We start from the raw sequence: 25,864 nt of genomic DNA on the forward strand, positions 1-25,864 counted from the left end.
GTTTGGTTCAGTTTGATAAAGTGTCCCTTTAGCTGTCAGCCAGCTTTACCCCCAAATCTAAACTTATTTACCTTGAGATTATATGAGACTGATTAAAATATAATGTAAACTAAATGAATATTTTATTTTGGTAATGTTTGTGAAATCAGCCGTGAAACTGATTAAAGTTGAGTAAATCAGAGTAAAACATAATAAAAAGATAATGATGAGATAATATAAATGAATAAAGCCATAAGGAAAATTTAAAAGATTCATTTCATGAATTCATATGAACTCATTCTGAATATACTTTGTTAATATGCTGTTAATAAAGGTTAAACACACAGTATCTCTCTCAAACGGCTTCTCTTCCTGGAATGAATCACAGCTTGATAACTCCTCCTTCTTCTTCCTGCTCTCAAACACAACAAGCTCCACTCTGTCCACACATGTCCTTGTTCCCTCCCCTTTAGATCTACAGTTTGAAGATGGGTGTAACCAACATGTGGTGAAGTGCAGGAAGCTGTCAGCCTCCATTCAATCCAGAGACACATGATGTTTAGATCAGAGCTCAAACTAGTTTCATTTCTAAGAAAGTGAAAGTCAGACAGTCATTGACACTGAGAGCTGAAATGGCGCAGCAAGGAGTTCAGCTGGACCGGGAAGCTTTCTCTTGTTCTATCTGTCTGGATCTACTGAAGGATCCGGTGGCTATTCACTGTGGACACAGTTACTGCATGAGCTGTATTAAAGGCCTCTGGGATGAAGAGGATGAGAAGAAAATCCACAGCTGCCCTCAGTGCAGACAGACCTTCACACCGAGGCCTGTCCTGGTGAAAAACACCATGTTAGCAGTTTTAGTGGAGCAGCTGAAGAAGACTGGACTCCAAGCTGCTCCTGCTGATCACTGCTATGCTGGACCTGAAGATGTGGCCTGTGATGTCTGTACTGGGAGGAAACTGAAAGCCTTCAAATCCTGTCTGGTGTGTCTGGCCTCTTACTGTGAGAAACACCTCCAGCCTCACTATGATGTCGCTCCATTAAGGAAACACAAGCTGGTCGACCCCTCCAAGACGCTGCAGGAGAACATCTGCTCTCGTCATGACGAGATGATGAAGATTTTCTGTCGTACTGATCAGCAGAGTATCTGTTCTCTCTGCTCTGTGGATGAACATAAAGGCCACGACACAGTCTCAGCTGCAGCAGAAAGGACTGAGAGGCAGAGAGAGCTCGAGGTGAGTCGACACAAAATCCAGCAGAGAATCCAGGACAGAGAGAAAGATGTGAAGCTGCTTCAACAGGAAGTGGAGGCCGTCAATCGCTCTGCTGATAAAGCAGTGGAGGACAGTGAGAAGATCTTCACTGAGCTGATCCGTCTCATCCAGAAAAGAAGCTCTGATGTGAAGCAGCAGATCAGATCCCAGCAGGAAACTGAAGTGAGTCGAGTCAAAGAGCTTCAGGAGAAGCTGGAGCAGGAGATCACTGAGCTGAAGAGGAAAGACGCTGAACTGAAGCAGCTCTCACACACAGAGGATCACAACCAGTTTCTACACAACTACCCCTCACTGTCACAACTCAGTGAACCTACAGACTCAACAAGCATCAATATCCGTCCTCTGAGATACTTTGAGGATGTGACAGCAGCTGTGTCAGAGCTCAGAGATCAACTACAGGACATCCTGAAGGAGAAATGGACAAACATCTCACTGACAGGGACTGAAGTGGACGTTTTACTGTCAGAAGCAGAACCCAGGACCAGAGCTGGATTCTTAAAATATTCACGAGAAATCACACTGGATCCAAACACTGCACGCACATGGCTGTTATTATCTGAGGGGAACAGAAAAGCAACAGTCATGACTGCAGCACAGTCTTATTCTAGTCACCCAGACAGATTCACTTACTGGGTTCAGGTCCTGAGTAGAGAGAGTCTGACTGGACGTTGTTACTGGGAGGTGGAGTGGAGCGGGACAAGAGTTTATGTAGCAGTCGCATACAAGAATATCAGCAGAGCAGGGAATGAAAGTAAATTTGGGCACAATGACAAATCTTGGGCGTTAGATTGTGACACTGACAGTTATAAGTTTTGGTTGAACAACATCTCAACTCTCGTCTCAGGTCCTCGGTCCTCCAGAGTAGGAGTGTACCTGGATCACAGAGCAGGTATTCTGTCCTTCTACAGCGTCTCTCAAACCATGACTCTCCTCCACAGAGTCCAGACCACATTCACTCAGCCTCTCTATACTGGAGTTTGTCTTTATTCTTCTGGAACCACAGCTGAGTTCTGTAAACTCAAATAGACAGAAACCATTTCAGACTTCATGTGTCAGATTCTGTGTTGAATTTCTTCATTTTCTTTGTCTCCAGTGTTTCTGAACTGCAGAGATCAGCTGTCAATCAAATTGGGATTATCAACACTTTCTTTGTAATCATTTCTTTAAATGTCACTTTTTCCTGTGTGTTTTCATCCATGGAGACTATCACTGCTCATGACAATCTTTTAACTTTTACTGACATTTCTTCAGATGAAAATTTAAACTTCTCTTTGTTCTAAATCTTAGTTTAATGTTTGCATTGATGTATTTGTGTGTTGTTGTTTCTCCTCCACTGAGAAAACACCAGACCTTCCTTTATCATAGATATTTTGTTCTCACCACTTTGTACATTTTTATAAAGAAATATACAATAAAACTGTAATTATCCTGATAATAATCAATAAGGAGATCATTTATTATTTTCTTGTACATAGCTGACATTCTGGGTTAAACAAAGTGATTGTGTGGATGAAGTGAATCTGAACATGAAATCATTGAACAAGAGTCATTTAACAGACTTTACTGATTAGATGTGTGAACAAACTGAAGGTTTATATAATGAATAAAGTTCTTTCTCTCAACAATGAACAAAATGTTTTCTTTTGTCTTCATTTCAGGATCTTATTAAAAGCTTCTGGAGAAAATATGAAACTAATATGAGAGTTTATTTGAGGCACTTTTCCTCCTGAAACACAACAAAGTTCAGTGTTCATGTTTAGAGCAGAAGAACGTTTTTCAGTGAGTCTCTGAACTTTCAACTTTCTTCACTAATTGTCAGAGAAATGAGCAGAGTTTTTATCATTTTTTGTGGACTTAGTGTCTTTCTTTTTTAAAACAGACCTAGAAAAATTGGAAAAACTAATAAAATCAAAGTGTCTGTATGTAACTGTTTAACTTACTTTGACACATATATTCAAATTTGTCAAGTTTTCCTGTAAACTTACCTGCTGGCTGAGACGGCATTCGGCCATGAGGTGCAGTGTACAATTAAGACTTTTCTCCAACTGTGTTTCCTTCTGACCATAACAAATCCCTTTAGTACATTTGGAATTATTTCAACACGGGTTAAGAAATAAAATTGCTGATTTAGTCGCTGTTATTGTTATGAGTAGTGCCCTGAATATTTTCATTTATATTACTTAAAAAATGTCTTAGATGGAAACATGTTAGTAACAATGTTATCAAAAACATTATTTCCTATGAAATGTAATTCATAGTGAACATGAATTAATGCACTAATCTTTCTTCACAGTTCTGCACCAAAACAGAATAATGGAACAATAACAAAAACCATCAGGGAAACTAATTTAGTTTTGTTCTGTTAACTTTGTTAAATAGTTGTGAATAGTGCAGAGAGCACACTGGCATCTGTGCAGGTAAGGACAACAGCACAGGCCACACCAAACCCCGTACTAATGACTGCATTAAAGTGACTAAACTTAATCAACAATAAATATTATGATTAGTTGAAGCTCTAAATATATTGATCAACAACTATGACTCTTCCTGTGGGCACTCATACGTGGAGGCTGGTGTATAAACTGATAATGGACAATGAAACACAGCTGTAAAGATATAAAATATGTCTTCATAGGAGAAGTTACAATTGTTGACAAATACTATACATTAATAAACACTTAAAATGTCCTTATCTGCTTACAACTACATTATAGTGTTTTATAAACCACGTATTAAATGTTTATATACTGATTATAAATGCTAAATAAGGGAACTTAAAGTGATTTTCTCTTCAACCTGCGTTAGTACATTTTTTGGCCACTTGGGGGCAGCAGAACACACTGTAAACATGACTGGCAGAATACAGTATTATCACCTTATACAGTTGATGTGGTGAACATGTTACCAAACAGTTGCCTATTTACTCATCCAGCAGACAAGAGACAACATTAGCATTAATTTGCAGTCATTTTTCTGTCCTCTTGACAAATGTAAATCCACATTCACTCTCTTTTTAGGTCTGTTTTGGTCTGCAACAACTCCTGAGTAAAAGATGTGTGACTGTAGCTGTTGAATGTTGCTGCTGTGGCTGGAAGCAACGTTGTTAAGAACCAAAACAGTAACTTTGTGGACTTTAATACTGAAACAATGAGCTGAAAGAAGCTGAAACACTCAGAAGAGCTGAGGGGGACTGCAGAGTCAGCTTATAATTCTCTGTGTGTTTGTTACCTCAACCTCCTTCACATTACACATGGTCATTTTGTCCATTAATATACAGATATTGATTAGAGCAGCTTTAAATATACAAACAAGCCCTTTCACATGAGCATTTCATAGTGTAAACATTGGAGCAATTTTACATGTTGGTTTCATCTTTGAGGAAAGCCCCCCAGTCACTTTCCTGTTTAAGAAACAAAGGCAGCCCTCAGTGGGTTATATAGACTTGGTTTCATAGATTCTGTGGCAGCTGGACAAGAAGCTGAGATTATACTCTAGTATTTACCCTGTAGATATAACCCAAACACAACGATTCTGGATGATCCACTGTTATATTGTGAGTGTTGCAGCAGGTTTACAGCTTGTATTCTAAACAAAACTTTATATTTCTAGGAGACTGTGGGATTCACACTTTTGTATTCATCACAGTTTTCTTCTCTTTTTCTCTTTATTTCTAAAAAAAAGCCACTTTGATCTAATGGTTGACCTCTCTTGTTTCTGTTTATGTGTTTGGGTTGAGAAGAAACATTGAGGAAGTTACAAATAAGACTTCCAACATGTCTCGCATTTGAACTGGATGTCGTCACATTAAAGTTTACCTCTCACACCTCACATATGTTAATGTAATATGGTTTGTGATGTGTTAAGATACAAACATGTGATATTTAATAAGCTACACACTTTATGAAAAGCTCTTTGAGACGTGCATGTAATGTGAGCTGTATGAATAAACTTGACTCAGTGTTTTACAGCTAAGTTAACTTGAGACTAACTCTATGCACCATCCTATCATTGATCCTGTCACTGCAAATGTGTGTGATGTAACACAGCAAGAGTAAAAATAACATAAAAACTGTTTCTGCTTCAGTGAAACAGAAATCTGACTTTTGAGATGATTTACTCGAGTTCTTATTTGAGTAAAGTTTTTCTACCTTTATTGATAACAGGCTGATGTAGATATTATGATGGTTAATTGTGTATCATGATTTATGTTTCAGGAAAACACATAACTGAACTAAATTAATATCCACACCAGGTTTACACATTCATATTTCATTGTGCATCATCTTTATGTCGGCTGTGTAAAATGAAGATGAATTATCCATCTGGGAGTGAAAAAAGAAAGAGAAGAAAGAGGAAGAAGAGAAAAGAAAGCAGGACAGTAACAACTGAAGCAGATAATTAAGAATGATGATTAATGATGAATTAATAAATTAAACCAAAATAATTAGATAGCAAAGATACATGATGTCATGTAACATGTAGCCTGACTAACATTTGTTTTAGGAGTTGGCAAGAACTTGACTAATCATATCTATCAAGACAGAAATTGTTTTTTCCTTTTTTATTTTGTTTTGTATTTTTTGCCAGCAGTAATCCTAACTGGTTTGTGTGATTTACATTCATTTGTTTGGTTCAGTTTGATAAAGTGTCCCTTTAGCTGTCAGCCAGCTTTACCCCCAAATCTAAACTTATTTACCTTGAGATTATATGAGACTAATTAAAATCTAATGTAAACTAAATGAATATTTTTAGCTTTGGTAATGTTTGTGAAACCAGCTGTGAAACTGATTAAAGTTGAGTAAATCAGAGTAAATAATAATAAAAAGATAATGATGAGATAATACAAATGAATAAAGCCATAAGGAAAATTTAAAAGATTCATCTCAGGAATTCATTTGAACTCATTCTGAATATACTTTGTTGATATGCTGTTAATAAAGGTCAAACACACAGTATCTCTCTCAAACGGCTCCTCTTCCTGGAATGAATCGCAGCTTGATAACTCCTCCCTCTTCTTCCTGCTCTCAAACACAACAAGCTCCACTCTGTCCACACATGTCCTTGTTCCCTCCCCTTTAGATCTACAGTTTGAAGATGGGTGTAACCAACATGTGATGAAGTGCAGGAAGCTGTCAGCCTCCATTCAATCCAGAGACACATGATGTTTAGATCAGAGCTCAAACTAGTTTCATTTCTAAGAAAGTGAAAGTCAGACAGTCATTGACACTGAGAGCTGAAATGGCGCAGCAAGGAGTTCAGCTGGACCGGGAAGCTTTCTCTTGTTCTATCTGTCTGGATCTACTGAACGATCCGGTGACTATTCACTGTGGACACAGTTACTGCATGAGCTGTATTAAAGGCTTCTGGGATGAAGAGGATGAGAAGAAAATCTACAGCTGCCCTCAGTGCAGACAGACCTTCACACCGAGGCCTGTCCTGGTGAAAAACACCATGTTAGCAGCTTTAGTGGAGCAGCTGAAGAAGACTGGACTCCAAGCTGCTCCTGCTGATCACTGCTATGCTGGACCTGAAGATGTGGCCTGTGATTTCTGCACTGGGAGGAAGCTGAAAGCCATCAAGTCCTGTCTGAATTGTCCAGCGTCTTACTGTGAGAAACACCTCCAGCCTCACTATGATGTCACTCCATTAAAGAAACACAAGCTGGTCGACCCCTCCAAGACGCTGCAGGAGAACATCTGCTCTCGTCATGACGAGGTGATGAAGATTTTCTGTCGTACTGATCAGCAGAGTATCTGTTCTCTCTGCTCTGTGGATGAACATAAAGGCCACGACACAGTCTCAGCTGCAGCAGAAAGGACTGAGAGGCAGAGAGAGCTCGAGGTCAGTCGACAGAAAATCCAGCAGAGAATCCAGGACAGAGAGAAAGATGTGAAGCTGCTTCAACAGGAAGTGGAGGCCGTCAATCGCTCTGCTGATAAAGCAGTGGAGGACAGTGAGAAGATCTTCACTGAGCTGATCCGTCTCATCCAGAAAAGAAGCTCTGATGTGAAGCAGCAGATCAGATCCCAGCAGGAAACTGAAGTGAGTCGAGTCAAAGAGCTTCAGGAGAAGCTGGAGCAGGAGATCACTGAGCTGAAGAGGAAAGACGCTGAACTGAAGCAGCTCTCACACACAGAGGATCACAACCAGTTTCTACACAACTACCCCTCACTGTCACAACTCAGTGAACCTACAGACTCATCAAGCATCAATATCCGTCCTCTGAAGTACTTTGAGGATGTGACAGCAGCTGTGTCAGAGCTCAGAGATCAACTACAGGACATCCTGAAGGAGAAATGGACAAACATCTCACTGACAGTGACTGAAGTGGACGTTTTACTGTCACAACCAGAACCCAGGACCAGAGCTGGATTCTTAAAATATTCACGAGAAATCACACTGGATCCAAACACTGCACGCATAAATCTGTTATTATCTGAGGGGAACAGAAAAGCAACAGTCATGAGGAAAGAACAGTCTTATTCTAGTCACCCAGACAGATTCACTTACTGGGTTCAGGTCCTGAGTAGAGAGAGTCTGACTGGACGTTGTTACTGGGAGGTGGAGTGGAGCGGGAAGGAAGTTTATGTAGCAGTCGCATACAAGAATATCAGCAGAGCATGGAATGAAAGTAAATTTGGACACAATGACAAATCTTGGGCGTTAGATTGTGACACTAACAGTTATAAGTTTTGGTTGAACAACATCTCAACTCTCGTCTCAGGTCCTCGGTCCTCCAGAGTAGGAGTGTACCTGGATCACAGAGCAGGTATTCTGTCCTTCTACAGCGTCTCTGAAACCATGACTCTCCTCCACAGAGTCCAGACCACATTCACTCAGCCTCTCTATGCTGGAGTTTGGCTTTATGATTATGGAGACACAGCTGAGTTCTGTAAACTTTAATAGACAGAAACCATTTCAGACTTCATGTGTCAGATTCTGTGTTGAATTTCTTCATTTTCTTTGTCTCCAGTGTTTCTGAACTGCAGAGATCAGCTGTCAATCAAATTGGGATTATCAACACTTTCTTTGTAATAATTTCTTTAAATGTCACTTTTTCCTGTGTGTTTTCATCCATGGAGACTATCACTGCTCATGACAATCTTTTAACTTTTACTGACATTTCTTCAGATGAAAATTTAAATTTCTCTTTGTTCTAAATCTTAGTTTAATGTTTGTATTGATGTATTTGTGTGTTGTTGTTTCTCCTCCACTGAGAAAACACCAGACCTTCCTTTATCATAGATATTTTGTTCTCACCACTTTGTACATTTTTATAAAGAAATATACAATAAAACTGTAATTATCCTGATAATAATCAATAAGGAGATCATTTATTATTTTCTTGTACATAGCTGACATTCTGGGTTAAACAAAGTGATTGTGTGGATGAAGTGAATCTGAACATGAAATCATTGAACAAGAGTCATTTAACAGACTTTACTGATTAGATGTGTGAACAAACTGAAGGTTTATATAATGAATAAAGTTCTTTCTCTCAACAATGAACAAAATGTTTTCTTTTGTCTTCATTTCAGGATCTTATTAAAAGCTTCTGGAGAAAATATGAAACTAATATGAGAGTTTATTTGAGGCACTTTTCCTCCTGAAACACAACAAAGTTCAGTGTTCATGTTTAGAGCAGAAGAACGTTTTTCAGTGAGTATCTGAACTTTCAACTTTCTTCACTAATTGTCAGAAAAATGAGCAGAGTTTTTATCATTTTTTGTGGACTTAGTGTCTTTCTTTTTTAAAACAGACCTAGAAAAATTGGAAAAACTAATAAAATCAAAGTGTCTGTATGTAACTGTTTAACTTACTTTGACACATATATTCAAATTTGTCAAGTTTTCCTGTAAACTTACCTACTGGCTGAGACGGCATTCGGCCATGAGGTGCAGTGTACAATTAAGACTTTTCTCCAACTGTGTTTCCTTCTGACCATAACAAATCCCTTTAGTACATTTGGAATTATTTCAACACGGGTTCAGAAATAAAATTGCTGATTTAGTCGCTGTTATTGTTATGAGTAGTGCCCTGAATATTTTCATTTATATTACTTAAAAAATGTCTTAGATGGAAACATATTATTAACAATATTATCAAAAACATTATTTCCTATGAAATGTAATTCATAGTGAACATGAATTAATGCACTAATCTTTCTTCACAGTTCTGCACCAAAACAGAATAATGGAACAATAACAAAAACCATCAGGGAAACTAATTTAGTTTTGTTCTGTTAACTTTGTTAAATAGTTGTGAATAGTGCAGAGAGCACACTGGCATCTGTGCAGGTAAGGACAACAGCACAGGCCACACCAAACCCCGTACTAATGACTGCATTAAAGTGACTAAACTTAATCAACAATAAATATTATGATTAGTTGCAGCTCTAAATATATTGATCAACAACTATGAGTCTTCCTGTGGGCACTCATACGTGGAGGCTGGTGTATAAACTGATAATGGACAATGAAACACAGCTGTAAAGATATAAAATATGTCTTCATAGGACAAGTTACAATTGTTGACAAATACTGTACATTAATAAACACTTGAAATGTCCTTATCTGCTTACATCTACATTATAGTGTTTTATAAACCACTTATTAAATGTTTATATACTGATTATAAATGCTAAATAAGGGAACTTAAAGTGATTTTCTCTTCAACCTGCGTTAGTACATTTTTTTGACCACTTGGGGGCAGCAGAACACACTGTAAACATCACTGGCAGAATACAGTATTATCACCTTATACAGTTGATGTGGTGAACATGTTACCAAACAGTTGCCTATTTACTCATCCAGCAGACAAGAGACAACATTAGCATTCATTTGCAGCCATTTTTCTGTCCTCTTGACAAATGTAAATCCACATTCACTCTCTTTTTAGGTCTGTTTTGGTCTGGCAACAACTCCTGAGTACAAGATGTGTGACTGTAGCTGCTGAATTTTGCTGCTGTGGCTGGAAGCAACGTTGTTAAGAACCAAAACAGTAACTTTGTGGACTTTAATACTGAAACAATGAGCTGAAAGAAGCTGAAACACTCAGAAGAGCTGAGGGGGACTGCAGAGTCAGCTTATAATTCTCTGTGTGTTTGTTACTTCAACCTCTTTCACATTACACGTGGTCATTTTATCCATTAATATACAGATATTGATTAGAGCAGCTTTAAATATACAAACAAGCCCTTTCACATGAGCATTTCATAGTGTAAACATTGGAGCAATTTTACATGTTGGTTTCATCTTTGAGGAAAGCCCCCCAGTCACTTTCCTGTTTAAGAAACAAAGGCAGCCCTCAGTGGGTTATATAGACTTGGTTTCATAGATTCTGTGGCAGCTGGACAAGAAGCTGAGATTATACTCTAGTATTTACACTGTAGATATAACCCAAACACAACAATTCTGGATGATCCACTGTTATATTGTGAGTGTTGCAGCAGGTTTACAGCTTGTATTCTAAACAAAACTTTATATTTCTAGGAGACTGTGGGATTCACACTTTTGTATTCATCACAGTTTTCTTCTCTTTTTCTCTTTATTTCTAAAAAAAAGCCACTTTGATCTAATGGTTGACCTCTCTTGTTTCTGTTTATGTGTTTGGGTTGAGAAGAAACATTGAGGAAGTTATAAATAAGACTTCCAACATGTCTCACATTTGAACTGGATGTCGTCACATTAAAGTTTACCTCTCACACCTCACATATGTTAATGTAATATGGTTTGTGATGTGTTAAGATAGAAACGTGATATTTAATAAGCTACACACTTTATGAAAAGCTCTTTGAGACGTGCATGTAATGTGAGCTGTATGAATAAACTTGACTCAGTGTTTTACAGCTAAGCTAACTTGAGACTAACTCTATGCACCATCCTATCATTGATCCTGTCACTGCAAATGTGTGTGATGTAACACAGCAAGAGTAAAAATAACATAAAAACTGTTTCTGCTTCAGTGAAACAGAAATCTGACATTTGAGATGATTTACTCGAGTTCTTATTTGAGTAAAGTTTTTCTACCTTTATTGATAACAGGCTGATGTAGATATTATGATGGTTAATTGTGTATTGACGATTTATGTTTCAAGAAAACACATAACTGAACTAAATTAATATCCACACCAGGTTTACACGTTCATATTTCATTGTGCATCATCTTCATGTCGGCTGTGTAAAATGAGGATGAATTATCCATCTGGGAGTGAAAAAAGAAAGAGAAGAAAGAGGAAGAAGAGAAAAGAAAGCAGGACAGTAAAAACTGAAGCAGATAATGAAGAATGATGATTAATGATGAATTAATAAATTAAACCAAAATAATTAGATAGCAAAGATACATGATGTCATGTAACATGTAGCCTGACTAACATTTGTTTTAGGAGTTGACAAGAACTTGACTAATCATATCTAGCAAGACAGAAATTGTTTTTTCCTTTTTTATTTTGTTTTGTATTTTTTTTGCCAGCAGTAATCCTAACTGGTTTGTGTGATTTACATTCATTTATTTGGTTCAGTTTGATAAAGTGTCCTTTTAGCTGTCAGCCAGCTTTACCCCCAAATCTAAACTTATTTACCTTCAGATTAGATGAGACTAATTAAAATCTAATGTAAACTAAATGAATATTTTTAGCTTTGGTAATGTTTGTGAAACCAGCTGTGAAACTGATTAAAGTTGAGTAAATCAGAGTAAATAACAATAAAAAGATAATGATGAAATAATACAAATGAATAAGGCCATAAGGAAAATTTAAAAGATTCATCTCTGGAATTCATATGAACTCATTCTGAATATACTTTGTTGATATGCTGTTAATAAAGGTTAAACACACAGTATCTCTCTCAAACGGCTCCTCTTCCTGGAATGAATCGCAGCTTGATAACTCCTCCCTCTTCTTCCTGCTCTCAAACACAACAAGCTCCACTCTGTCCACACCTGTCCTTGTTCCCTCCCCTTTAGATCTACAGTTTGAAGATGGGTGTAACCAACATGTGGTGAAGTGCAGGGAGCTGTCAGCCTCCATTCACTCCAGAGACACATGATGTTTAGATCAGAGCTCAAACTAGTTTCATTTCTAAGAAAGTGAAAGTCAGACAGTCATTGACACTGAGAGCTGAAATGGCGCAGCAAGGAGTTCAGCTGGACCGGGAAGCTTTCTCTTGTTCTATCTGTCTGGATCTACTGAAGGATCCGGTGACTATTCACTGTGGACACAGTTACTGCATGAGCTGTATTAAAGGCTTCTGGGATGAAGAGGATGAGAAGAAAATCCACAGCTGCCCTCAGTGCAGACAGACCTTCACACCGAGGCCTGTCCTGGTGAAAAACACCATGTTAGCAGTTGTAGTGGAGCAGCTGAAGAAGACTGGACTCCAAGCTGCTCCTGCTGATCACTGCTATGCTGGACCTGAAGATGTGGCCTGTGATTTCTGCACTGGGAGGAAGCTGAAAGCCTTCAAATCCTGTCTGGTGTGTCTGGCCTCTTACTGTGAGAAACACCTCCATCCTCACTTTGAATCAACTACATTTAAAAAACACAAGCTGGTCAACCCCTCCAAGACGCTGCAGGAGAACATCTGCTCTCGTCATGATGAGGTGATGAAGATGTTCTGTCGTACTGATCAGCAGAGTATCTGTTATCTCTGCTCTGTGGATGAACATAAAGGCCACGACACAGTCTCAGCTGCAGCAGAAAGGACTGAGAGGCAGAGAGAGCTCGAGGTGAGTCGACAAAACATCCAGCAGAGAATCCAGGACAGAGAGAAAGATGTGAAGCTGCTTCAACAGGAAGTGGAGGCCGTCAGTCGCTCTGCTGATAAAGCAGTGGAGGACAGTGAGAAGATCTTCACTGAGCTGATCCGTCTCATCCAGAAAAGAAGCTCTGATGTGAAGCAGCAGATCAGATCCCAGCAGGAAACTGAAGTGAGTCGAGTCAAAGAGCTTCAGGAGAAGCTGGAGCAGGAGATCACTGAGCTGAAGAGGAAAGATGCTGAACTGAAGCAGCTCTCACACACAGAGGATCACAACCAGTTTCTACACAACTACCCCTCACTGTCACAACTCAGTGCATCTACAGACTCATCAAGCATCAATATCCGTCCTCTGAGATACTTTGAGGATGTGACAGCAGCCGTGTCAGAGCTCAGAGATCAACTACAGGACATCCTGAAGGAGAACTGGACAAACATCTCACTGACAGTGACTGAAGTGGACGTTTTACTGTCAGAAGCAGAACCCAGGACCAGAGCTGGATTCTTAAAATATTCATATGAAATCACACTGGATCCAAACACTGCATGCACATATCTGTTATTATCTGAGGGGAACAGAAAAGCAACATTCATGAGGAAAGAACAGTCTTATTCTAGTCACCCAGACAGATTCACTGGACATTGGCAGGTCCTGAGTAGAGAGAGTCTGACTGGACGTTGTTACTGGGAGGTGGAGTGGAGCGGGACAAGAGTTTATGTAGCAGTTGCATACAAGAATATCAGCAGAGCATGGAATGAAAGTAAATTTGGACAAAATGACAAATCTTGGGCGTTAGATTGTGACACTAACAGTTATAAGTTTTGGTTCAACAACATCTCAACTCCCGTCTCAGGTCCTGGTTCCTCCAGAGTAGGAGTGTACCTGGATCACAGAGCAGGTATTCTGTCCTTCTACAGCGTCTCTCAAACCATGACTCTCCTCCACAGAGTCCAGACCACATTCACTCAGCCTCTCTATGCTGGAGTTTGGCTTTATGATTATGGAACCACAGCTGAGTTCTGTAAACTCAAATAGACAGAAACCATTTCAGACTTCATGTGTCGGATTCTGTGTTGAATTTCTTCATTTTCTTTGTCTCCAGTGTTTCTGAACTGCAGAGATCAGCTGTCAATCAAACTGGGATTATCAAAACTTTTTTGTTATAATTTCTTTAAATGTCACTTTTTCCTGTGTGTTTTCATCCATGGAGACTATCACTGCTCATGACGATGTTTTAACTTTTACTGACATTTCTTCAGATGAAAATTTAAACTTCTCTTTGTTCTAAATCTTAGTTTAATGTTTGTATTGATGTATTTGTGTGTTGTTGTTTCTCCTCCACTGAGAAAACACCAGACCTTCCTTTATCATGGGTATTTTGTTCTCACCACTTTGTACATTTTTATAAAGAAATATACAATAAAACTGTACCTATCCTGATAATAATCAATAAGGAGATCATTTATTATTTTCTTGTACATAGCTGACATTCTGGGTTAAACAAAGTGATTGTGTGGATGAAGTGAATCTGAACATGAAATCATTGAACAAGAGTCATTTAACAGACTTTACTGATTAGATGTGTGAACAAACTGAAGGTTTATATAATGAATAAAGTTCTTTTTCTCAACAATGAACAAAATATTTTCAATTGTCTTCATTTCAGGATCTTATTAAAAGCTTCTGGAGAAAATGTGAAACTAATATGAGAGTTTATTTGAGGCACTTTTCCTCCTGAAACACAACAAAGTTCAGTGTTCATGTTTAGAGCAGAAGAACGTTTTTCAGTGAGTCTCTGAACTTTCAACTTTCTTCACTAATTGTCAGAGAAATGAGCAGAGTTTTTATCATTTTTTGTGGACTTAGTGTCTTTCTTTTAAAACAGACCTAGAAAAATTGGAAAAAAATAATGAGATCAAAGTGTCTGTATCTAACTGTTTAACTTACTTTGACACATATATTCAAATTTGTCAAGTTTTCCTGTAAACTTACCTGCTGGCTGAGACGGCATTTGGCCATGAGGTGCAGTGTACAATTAAGACTTTTCTCCAACTGTGTTTCCTTCTGACCATAACAAATCCCTTTAGTACATTTGGAATTATTTCAACACGGGTTAAGAAATAAAATTGCTGATTTAGTCGCTGTTATTGTTATGAGTAGTGCCCTGAATATTTTCATTTATATCACTTAAAAAATGTCTGAGATGGAAACATGTTAGTAACAATATTATCAAAAACATTATTTCCTATGAAATGTAATTCATAGTGAACATGAATTAATGCACTAATCTTTCTTCACAGTTCTGCACCAAAACAGAATAATGGAACAATAACAAAAACCATCAGGGAAACTAATTTAGTTTTGTTCTGTTAACTTTGTTAAATAGTTGTGAATAGTGCAGAGAGCACACTGGCATCTATGCAGGTGAGGACAACAGCACAGGCCACACCAAACCCCGTACTAATGACTGCACTCAAGTGACTAAAACCAGAGAATGGAATTGGCTCCATCTGCTGATCAAGACTGATGTGGTTGAAAGCTATTGAGAAAGCTTGAAAGTGGTCATTTGGTTAAGATTATTTAATTAATTTTAACATTTATTCTAGTGCAGCACTGAGATGGACAAACTTATAGATGTCACTCATGTGAAATATACCAAACAAGCACATTTAACATGTAAAGTAACTGTGAAATAATGTAGACAAAAACAATATAAAAATCTGTTTAATAGTAAAAAATAAAAATTAAAAAAAAAGTAAAACTGCCGCTGCATGCTACCATGCTTTACTTTTGGCAACACAAGGCAAAGAAATCCATGTTCTTTACAGTATATTTGGTAGATTACCAAATGACATGAGTCTGAAAATTGTGACACCATCATAAGTTAACAGAAATAGAATTGTGTTAGTTTTTAAATGTGAACACAGACCAATGACACGATGCACTTGATGGTTAAACAGCACAACTGATGTATTTTACAAAATACCAAATATATTAAAATATAAAAAAGGAGAAACAACTTCCAAGTAACTGACCAGAACAGTAAACAGCAGCCACATTGGTGCATTGTTTGTGTTAAAAAAAAAAAAGTTGATATCAAGTACAAATTAAGTAACATATCAGTAGTAATTTTACATAATGTCAATAAGAATCAAAAACATTATCAATGCAAACTGCCACAAGCACTGAGATGTCATATAACCGCATTTCCCTTAATATGGAAAATGCTAAATAAATTTTCTTGCTAAACACAAGAAAACATGTACTTCTGTAACATAATATAATAAAGAAGTTAAACAGTTCTCTTTAAAATGAACTTTTTCCTTTGACCTATGATGGAAGAAAAATAACCTCTGCACCCAGACACACGTCTGAGTGTTGCAGTCTAGCTGCCCGTCTACCAACAGGAAGGCCTTCTTCTCTCTGCAGTCAGTTTCAGTCACACAAGTCAAAGTGCAGCAGCAGCAGCAGGTATGAGCGTCTCAGGTCTCTGAGGGTCTTTTTCTGCTGGCAGTAGATGGTCTGAAGAGCTCTCAGCTGTGTGATCGGCAAACACTTCAGCGGGGTCGTCCTCACTGGAGCCAGACTCAGGTAGAGCAGAGTATGTGGGAACGGCGTTGAACAAGACAAAACCCGCGGTGATGACGACAAACGAGATGATGTACAGAGCTGAAAACTGTTAATGAGACACAAGAGAAAGATGTTACTAACATTTTCAATCTGAGAAATTCTCTTCCTGTCCGAGGATCATGTGATCCTTTTTATTCAGAAAAACTACTAATGGATTTTCCACAACAGCACCTTTAAAACTATCAATTACATCACTTCCTGCTGCTGAAAATGAAATGAAAATCAAGTCCTGCTGTTGTCAGACAAATACAGAGCAGGATAATTGCGCAATTCACTGTGCAATTATCAAAATGTTTCAAGGCAGCAAAAAGGTTTTAAAGTCAATTAAACAGATGGTGACGCCATGATGCTTTTTAATGACACTCACTGTGTAGTGGAAGAGGAAGATGCCACAGAAGAGGCTGAAGAGGTCGGCTGTGAGCAGAGAGAGGTTGACTGCGGTAGCGCTGGTCATCTTCACCACGACGGGCATGAAGCTGTACAGCGCGTACATACACAGGGTGTAGACCGCAAACAGCATGGCTGCACAACGCAATGAGGTGATATTTCAAATCAATGATGTTTGAAAGCGAGAATACTTCAGTAGCTGTGAATACGTTGCAATACTGTCATCAAATACTCGTTTGTTGATAATTTAACAAGACAGAAAGTTCACTTACAGATGCGGAAGTCCCACTTTATTGCCTGTACTGCACCAATTTCCAGCACAGCTCTGCAATGCCAAGCAACACTGAGTCAGGACGGTGAGGAAGACACTTGTTTTCACACTTACATGCACAGCTACAGCTGAGTCCGACTGCAGAAAGTGTTTTTATTTATCTGAAGTATTGAATATCAGTTTTTTAGTGCCAGTCCCTAGAGAGCAAAGAACGAGGTCTTCTTTTTAGTCTCATTAATTTGCTTTAACTATCAATAAACAAACATTTTATTGTAAGTTATCTGAGAGATACAAACGTCTCCAGACTGTAATGCAGCTCAAAGATGCGTTGACACCTCAGAGTCTTATCACAGAGCAAACTATTTGTTTTTGAAAGGCAGTCTGGAAAATTTAAACTTGCAATAACTTTTTTTTTTTTGGCCACTTGGGGGCAGCAGAAACACCTTCACCTAACATGTTAGCAACATTAGCCAACATTAGCATTCAGTTTCTGGTCAAAAGATGAATTTAAGCTTAGATTCTCATTACAGTATGAAGCAGTCTTGTACTTTGAGCAGGTAATCTCTATAAAAAAGCTTTTTGTATTGTGAAAATGCATAAAACACTGAATTGTGCTTGATACAGTGATGTCAAAGGTATCTCGACAAGGTATGTTTGTTTTACTTTCCTTAGTCCCTTACAGTATCAGAAGTATGAAAATTATGAAAGTTCAATCCAGAGAGAAGCTCTAAACCACATGCATGAATGTAGCTGTATTTTGTAATTATTTCTTTCCATTTTCTTAAAATGCATCTGACATTTGTCGATAAAACTACTACATGAGCTGATCTCTTTATGTAATTCAGAGAAGTCTTCCTGTTTTTCCTGCTTTCTGAGTCTATTGGAGGCATGTGGCCGTGTTGGTCCATTTTTGTTTCTACTTGGGTAACCGAGTCACTGATGCAACAAAATTATAGGGAAATAATCAAAAAAAGTAGAATATAGGGGGGAGTTTAATCAATAACTTACAGCTGTATGCCACTGATTAGTGTCCCAAAGAGGCCCATCATGCCCAAGAATTCGACTCGGCTCAAGTTCTTCACGGTGTACTCTTGGCACACGTTGGATACAGCGTAGAGGACAGCGCTGAGCAGGACCAACCCGTCGCCCAGCACGACATCACTGGCTGCAAACAGAGAAAGAGAGGAAATTAAAAATGTGCAATTATCAGTATTATTCATTTAAATAGCAATTTTCATGCAAGAAGCACACTGTGATTTCAAAATGGAGAATAATTTTGAATAACAGAAATACAGCAGCATAAAGCAACAAGAAATATTTAATATGGACAATCTGGTTTATTACTAATTGATTTGGCCATTTCCATCAGTTATAATAACTTTCTACTGGTTTTATGGTCATTTTGTGCTACAATGACACACCTTTTTATATTTTCTTTAATTGTTTACTGCTCAACAGGTCACTTCTATTACTGATCATGTTCAACATGAAGTTTCAGTACATTTATAGATGTTTATGATGGAAAAGTGTCCTTACTGGATCCCTGGTCTCTTCCAGCCAGGATGTCGGCTCCCACCATGGCCCCCACCCCCAACAAACACACCATCACGGCTACAAAGTGGATCATCCTGTAGCGAGTCTTCAGGAGGAACCAGGACAGCAGCATCAGCACTGGGATCACAAAGCAGTCCAGCAGCTGGAACACACAATAACAGATTGGTCTTGTTGATAAAGCGTGTAGAGAGAAGGAAAGACATCAGGTAAAACAGGTCAGGAAGATAAAAAAAATATAGAGGTGACATTTATATGTGGATATATAGATATTTTTTAGTTGGAACTTCATCTTTATCCGCCACTAAGTTTGCATCAAACATCTGGTCAGATTCAAACTCATGTTAACTTATTCTTTGATCAGATAGTTCCTGATTTACATCAAAATTGTGCCTCATAAGACTATTTTCTGGATTTTAAACATTTAATACTTGAGGACTTTGTGTTTTTTTTGTTTAATGAAAAAAAAAAGGAGTAAAGTCACATGAGCATGGTGGCAGTTTTATTCAAACTTTTGGCTTTACTTTCAATATTAATCTAATGTTAATAATGTTAACATCTCTTAAAGTAAAGCTTTGGAATCAGTATCAAACCTTAAATATCATATCTGCACTTGTATTAAAATGTTAAAGCAATAGCCAGACTGGCATATTTATGCTATATTATGACAAACAGACATTGGAAGTTGATAGTTTAGTTTTTTTTTGTGAACATCATGATATTGATTTCAACCATATACAGTATCAAACACTCCCATAACAAGGCCTCTGTGCTGAACAAGTCAAGGCATGTGTACCGAGTCCAGCAGGTCACTGTCCTGTTTATTTGTCTGATTATTTAAGCAGCAGTTCAAAACTCCAGACCGCTGCTTTCTCTTACCTGTATACTTGTCAGGGTGGTAAACTGGTAGGCCTTCACAACTGCGTAGTTTGCCTCCACATCTGCCAGACCCATCACCAAGTATTTCCACCACTTGGTTTTTAAAATGTGTAGGATGTTTCTATCACCTGTAGAAACAGATAAGGCTCACGTCAGAGTAGGAACGGAGGAAATACATTTTATTTAATCCTTATCTGGGTCTATCCATGAGAAAAAAAAGAGATTTTTACATTAAAACATTTAATGTCCCTTTCTATGAGAAAATTCCTGAATTGTGTGTGAAATATAAAGTTTTTTTCTAGTTACAATTTCAGAAACAGTTGCAGTGCTACAACAGCTGAATGGAGACAAAACAACATGTAGCCTGGGGGGGGGGCGAACGCTGCCCAAAAAGATAAGTTCATTGTTCCTCACTGTAGAGTTAATCTGTATTTGAATGTGTGTTCATATTTCTGACTTCAAGACAGAACTCCTGGAGCAACTGATAACCCATATATTTGCAAATTAAGTACAAAGAAACCTTTATTTTATCATAAAATTTGAAGTACATGTATCCTAAATGAACGGCAATGTGACCTTTGCGGGTGCTGAGGATGGTCGTGTAGAAGAGCAGCAGCAGCACGTAGTTGAGGAAGCTCTGCAGCATGGGCGTCTCCACCCCGGCGTCGGCCAGGTACTGGCAGCTCACTGCCGTCCCACAGATCAGCAGAGACAGGATCTGGCCCATGGCGATGGTCTTCAGCAGACGCCTGGAGGGTCAGCGAGAGCATTATGTTCAACTGTTTAAGCTGATACACACATATACCCCCCCCCCTGTTCGCTACGGCACTCATGAAGGTGCTGTGAGGAAAGACGTAAGCTGAGCCTGAAGGCGAAGTTCCCGATTTCTCAGTTCATCTACGTTCCCGTGTTCGCTTGTGATCGTGAGCTCTGTGTGACTCCTTTTAGTCATCACACGGAGCTATTATTAAAATTACAGTCAACATTTCCTAACATGTACATCAATCACCATGTTAGGAACAAGATCTGATGCTTCCTGGAAGCAAGAGCGAGAGATTAAAAACAAACAACACACAGACATTTGAACGTGAACTTAACAGGAAGTTGGACTTCTTTGACTTGATGAAAAGCTTCTTTTCATAGGCCAGAGGAGAGCTGCTGGTTTAGGTAGTACGGTTAGTATTTACATTATTTTGACTCTTGAAAGATAATTATTGTACAATGTACATGATATGTATTGAGCAGAACAGAACTAATGCAGTAAATGTAATATTAGAGCTGCAAATATTAGTCGTAGTTGTAAATACAGAGATGAGGGCTGCAAATTAGCATCAGCTAGACGCCCGATATACTCATTACATTACATCTGTTGCATTGATTATCTGTATCTAACAATCTGTTTGGTTCTTGTTAAATAAATTGAAAATTAATCTGCAGCTATTTTGACAAACAATTTATCGTTTCAGTCATTTTTCATACAAAATATGCCAAATATTCTCTTTAAGCAAATGTGAGGATTTGCTGCTTTTCTTTGTCATATATGACAGTAAATTGAATGTGACAAGATAAGCAAATTGTAAACATCATGGTGGGCTCAGAGAAATTATAAATGGCACTTTTTCACTATGTTTGAACATTTTACAGACTATTAATACTACACTATTAATGTACTATTTTCTCAATCAATGGTATTAACCGAGAAAAGATGCTTGAAAATCCCAGGAGGCCAGTTGCTTCTTAAATACTGGAATCATCCCATCTGGCACCAACAAACAAACCATCATTACATTTTAAAACAAGGTTTGGGGTGAAATTATCTCTGCTAACTTATCAGCGCTACCGTACATATAGTAACTGACAAATTAAAGATGCTAGGTCGACATTTACAGCCGGATCAGTGCTCACCATGTGAAGATATCCCTCAAGTTGTAACTGTGCAATCCGCAGTCAACCCTGCATTTCCCACACAGCCTCTCCTCCTCATGCCTCTCCATCTCTTTAAGCGTTAAACCTAAAAAGAAAGATAAAAGAAGAAGAATTAGAGTCTTTCACGCTCACTGTCTTCATCAGACTACCCAAGCAGCAAATCTCCACAGGAATGTGATTTGCCTCGTTGGGCTCATGATTCTCACTCCAATTATAGTACAGGATATATTTAAGACAGGTGGTAGCTTTTCTCTTCTCTATACAGACAAAATATCACTTAAAAAAACCCATAAACCCAACAACCTATTTTGCTTTTTATTCCTAGACTTTACACTTAGAGAGTGAGATCTCAAACCAACTGGCTCGGTCTTGTGGTGAATTTAACATTGGTTACAGCTAGAGATGGGACGATGAAAGATTTTAAATCACAAATCGCAATAAAAAAAACACTCACGTTAAGTTGATCGTGGTGAATTTCCATTATTGGAATAATCGTGAATATCCTCACATGAGTGACTTGAAAAAGCCGTCTCGCTCGTTAACGTACAGTCCTATATGGACTTCCTGGTTTATTTTGAATTGGCACATTGTCCGCATCTTTACAGTCATTCTTTGATTTTTCTTTTCCACTAAAAGGTTTGTTCACTAAAAACCAATGTGTGTCCCATCTATGATGTAATAAACATATTTATTTCTTATGAAAATGTAAGGTAAAGTGATTCCAGTATGTTTTAGTGCCATTTTAAGAGTTTTAAGCATATTTTGATGGTTATCAGGATAATATTGTGAATTGCAGTTATTTTAGCCAGGATAACCGTGACATGAAATTTCATCCCATGCTTAGCTACAGCACTCTTTACGACGCTGAAGTTAGCTTCTGAATCAGGTTTGAGGGAAACATAAATAATTTAGGTATAATTTAGATTCTACATTTTTCCACCACTTCCACTTATGAAAGAGTGTTAGACATCGTAGCAAAAACCTTAACACTGTTTAAACCCACTTCCTTTATTTTGCTTTTGAAAACAAAAAAAAGGGTGATTGTTTTCCCCCATCCCGACCACATTAGACCAAATCTGTTCAACTAATCCAGATTTGACAGCTCTAAGTGCAGTGGTTTTTGATCTGGAACTGGTCTAATATGGTCTGGATGGAGAAATATCAGTGAAATCTCCCTTTTTAAATGTCTCACAAATCTGGAACTGTGTTTTAATAAGTTTCTGGAGTTTCCTTGTTAATCGTATCCAGATCTGACAAGTCTAAGTATGGTGGTTTTGGATCTGGATGTGGAAAAAAGCAGTGAAATCGCCCTTTTTTCTGTTTTCATAAGCAAAATAAAGGTTTCACAAATCTGAAAGTGGGTTTAAACAGTGTTTAGCTATGATGTCTAACAATTTTTCACAAGTGTAAGTGGTGAAAAAAAACAAACAACGGAGAATCAGCCGCTTTATTTTCACCCTCTCTCTAACTGGGAATTTCACTTAATTTTTACTTAAAAGTGAAGAGTGAAAGAGAGTCATTATTAGCACATTGTACTTAAATTTACTTAACTTGTGTTCAAGGTGGAGTATTTGATTCTTATATAATGCTGGATAGTTTAATGAATAACAATGCATCATGTTTTATTTGTTATATTTTGTAAGTAAAATCTGAATCTACAACATAACCAGTAACATTTATCTTAATGGAGTGGTACAATGTTTGCCTCTGAAGTAGACGTATACAGCTGCATATTTTTAAGTGCCTTTTGTAAGTTATTTCAGGGTACAATGAGTTAAAATAGTAACACAACTCAATATTTTTCATATCTAAACATCATAGTAAAATCTAAAGCTTTTAGTTGAGGGGCCTGTTTATGTTACCCTTAACTTTCCCCTTAATCCTCAGCTCACTTCAGAGTTGCACCCTTCCCATATTGTAATGAAGCTAATTTAAAAAGCACGTTTACATTAGAGGCGCGGGCGCTTTTAAAGTGGATCAATTTCAGGAAATGTTTTGTTTTACTGTGATAAGCAACACTTGGGATATTATATATATACCCGAATTTAAAAGTAACCCATAATGATTCGTAATATAGTTTAAAATCGTGTTTAAGCAGGTATGAATGACTGGAAATGACCACAGAAACATTAAACTGTCATATTTTCAGTGCAGTTTGGAGTCATTCATCATAAGGGTTTCCTGAATTATAAACCGTAACGTCAATAAAGGCTCTCTGCTAACAAATAAAAACATATCTGTGTACATACGTCTTCTTCTTCAGTCATGACAGATGTGAAGATGAGGTGAGGATATTCTCCAGCTGTGATGAAGCCTCATGTCTGTCAGAATTATCACTTAACTGCCGTCCACGCGGAGCCGCAGGTCAATCTAACCTCATGCTGTTACGTAGGACCGCCCTCTGCGCTCTGATTGGTTAAAGGAAAAGCTAAATGACGTCTGCACCGTGCAGTCAAACTTGGTCTGATGCTGATGAAAGTCAAAAAGGGATTTTACTCATCAATGCATAATAATGTGAACAGTGTTATTGTTTAAGAAAGTCCTAACATGCAGGATATAAGCTGTGGTTGAAATTAAGTACATTTACTCAAGTACTGTACTTAAGTACAATTTTAAGGTTCTTGTACTTTACTTGAGTATTTCAATGTGATGCTACTTTATACCACTACATTTCAGAGGGAAATATTGTACTTTCTACTCCACTACGTTTATTTGACAGCTTTAGTTACTTTTCAGATGAAGATTTGACACAATGGATAATATAACAAGCGTTTAAAATACAACACATTGTTAAAGATGAAACCAGTGGTTTCCAACCTTTTTGGCTTTTGACGTCTTACAAAAAGCAGTGTGTAGTCGGGGTCACATTTCACATGTCTATGAGTTGTTAACAGCTCCACCAAATAGTGATTTTTCCCTCTAAACTTCTCACATGGTTTCATTTCAATAAATGTTCAAATGATCCAATATTTCACCAAAAATCAAAGATTAGAGAAAAAGTCCAAAAACTGAAAACAGATTTGTGTATCAGAACTTTGTTTTTTCTTCTTTCCTCTCCCATTAATCATCTCATGACCCCTCAGATTTATCTGCTGACCCTTTGGAGGGGCCCGACCCCTAGGTTGGGAACCACTGGACTAAACTAGCTAACTGTATATAAAGTAATGTAAACTAGCTCCACCTCCAGCAGCTACAACAGTAACATGCTGCTCTAACACTGATGCTTCACTATTAATAATCTAATGATGTCATATATAATAATATATCAGTCAGAGGGACCAAACCACTACTTTTACTGCAATACTTTAACTACATCAAGCTCATAATACTTATGTACTTTTACTGCAATACTTTAACTACATCAAGCTCATAATACTTATGTACTTTTACTGCAATACTTTAACTACATCAAGCTCATAATACTTATGTACTTTTACTGCAATACTTTAACTACATCAAGCTCATAATACTTATGTACTTTTATTTAAGTAGGATTTTTAATGCAGGACTTTTACTTGTAATGGAGTATTAATACATTTCTGTATAGGTACTTTTACTTAAGTAAAGGATCTGAATACTTTTTCCACAACTGGCTGCCTCTAGTCCACTATATTTTAGTGGGAAATAATGTACTTTTTAGTCCCCTGCAGTTATTTGACAACACAAGTTACTTTACAGAAACTTCCATACAAATCATATCATCATCTAAAATATGGTGCATTCCTATAGATGAAAATGCCTAACATTTAATCAAGTAGATCAACTTTTCTAAGCCAAATTGCAACATTTAAATGTTACTTTCATATTAATGAATCAGTAATAATAATCCAATAATTAATAAACCTCTGAAAGGAACCATTCTTCATAATGAGTACATTTATTTTTCCTGTTTTAAGCATATTTTGCTGATACTTTTGTACTTTAACTCAAGTAAAATTGTGAATGCAGAACTTGTAATGTAGCTTGTAATTAAAGTATTTTTAAACTGCTACTTTTACAGTAATAAAAGATAGAAAAAAGTAATTCTCCCAAGTTATATAGGAGTATATGGGGCTTAATGATGAAAATGTATTTTGTTTAGATGAAACAACATCAAACAAATCACTGAACCTTCAATTAGCTTTTCATTTCTTCACCTCCATATTTCAACCTTTAGAACTGTGTCTTTGTCATCTTTGCCATGCACCTTGTTTACCAAAACCGCCCTTGTTAT

The 25,864-nt window shown here is 37.6% G+C and overlaps 4 protein-coding genes across 4 annotated transcripts; 3 read left to right on the top strand and 1 right to left on the bottom strand.

The window, feature by feature from the left end:
• Window positions 1-373: 373 nt before the first annotated feature.
• LOC137196017 (tripartite motif-containing protein 16-like) lies at window positions 374-2,928 on the top strand. The gene has a single exon (XM_067608786.1). It carries the CDS (start codon window positions 612-614, stop codon window positions 2,277-2,279), a length of 1,668 nt encoding a protein of 555 aa, XP_067464887.1. The 5' UTR covers window positions 374-611; the 3' UTR covers window positions 2,280-2,928.
• A 3,274-nt stretch (window positions 2,929-6,202) lies between these two features.
• Window positions 6,203-8,891, top strand: LOC137196019 (tripartite motif-containing protein 16-like). The gene has a single exon (XM_067608789.1). It carries the CDS (start codon window positions 6,492-6,494, stop codon window positions 8,154-8,156), a length of 1,665 nt encoding a protein of 554 aa, XP_067464890.1. The 5' UTR covers window positions 6,203-6,491; the 3' UTR covers window positions 8,157-8,891.
• A 3,379-nt stretch (window positions 8,892-12,270) lies between these two features.
• Window positions 12,271-14,643, top strand: LOC137196018 (tripartite motif-containing protein 16-like). Its single transcript, XM_067608787.1, has one exon. The coding sequence runs from the start codon at window positions 12,375-12,377 to the stop codon at window positions 14,040-14,042; it is 1,668 nt and encodes a 555-aa protein (XP_067464888.1). The 5' UTR covers window positions 12,271-12,374; the 3' UTR covers window positions 14,043-14,643.
• A 1,309-nt stretch (window positions 14,644-15,952) lies between these two features.
• On the bottom strand, window positions 15,953-24,031 carry slc35f2 (solute carrier family 35 member F2). The gene is made up of 9 exons (XM_067608790.1): window positions 23,901-24,031; window positions 21,631-21,736; window positions 20,302-20,474; window positions 19,726-19,853; window positions 18,832-18,991; window positions 18,304-18,460; window positions 17,297-17,349; window positions 17,005-17,159; window positions 15,953-16,683 (listed from the first exon to the last, which is right to left on the bottom strand). The coding sequence occupies exons 2-9, from the start codon at window positions 21,717-21,719 to the stop codon at window positions 16,456-16,458; spliced, it is 1,143 nt and encodes a 380-aa protein (XP_067464891.1). The 5' UTR covers window positions 21,720-21,736; window positions 23,901-24,031; the 3' UTR covers window positions 15,953-16,455.
• Between the last annotated feature and the right edge of the window lie 1,833 nt (window positions 24,032-25,864).

This window comes from Thunnus thynnus, chromosome 13 (assembly GCF_963924715.1).
Source record: "Thunnus thynnus chromosome 13, fThuThy2.1, whole genome shotgun sequence".
NCBI lineage: Eukaryota > Metazoa > Chordata > Actinopteri > Scombriformes > Scombridae > Thunnus > Thunnus thynnus.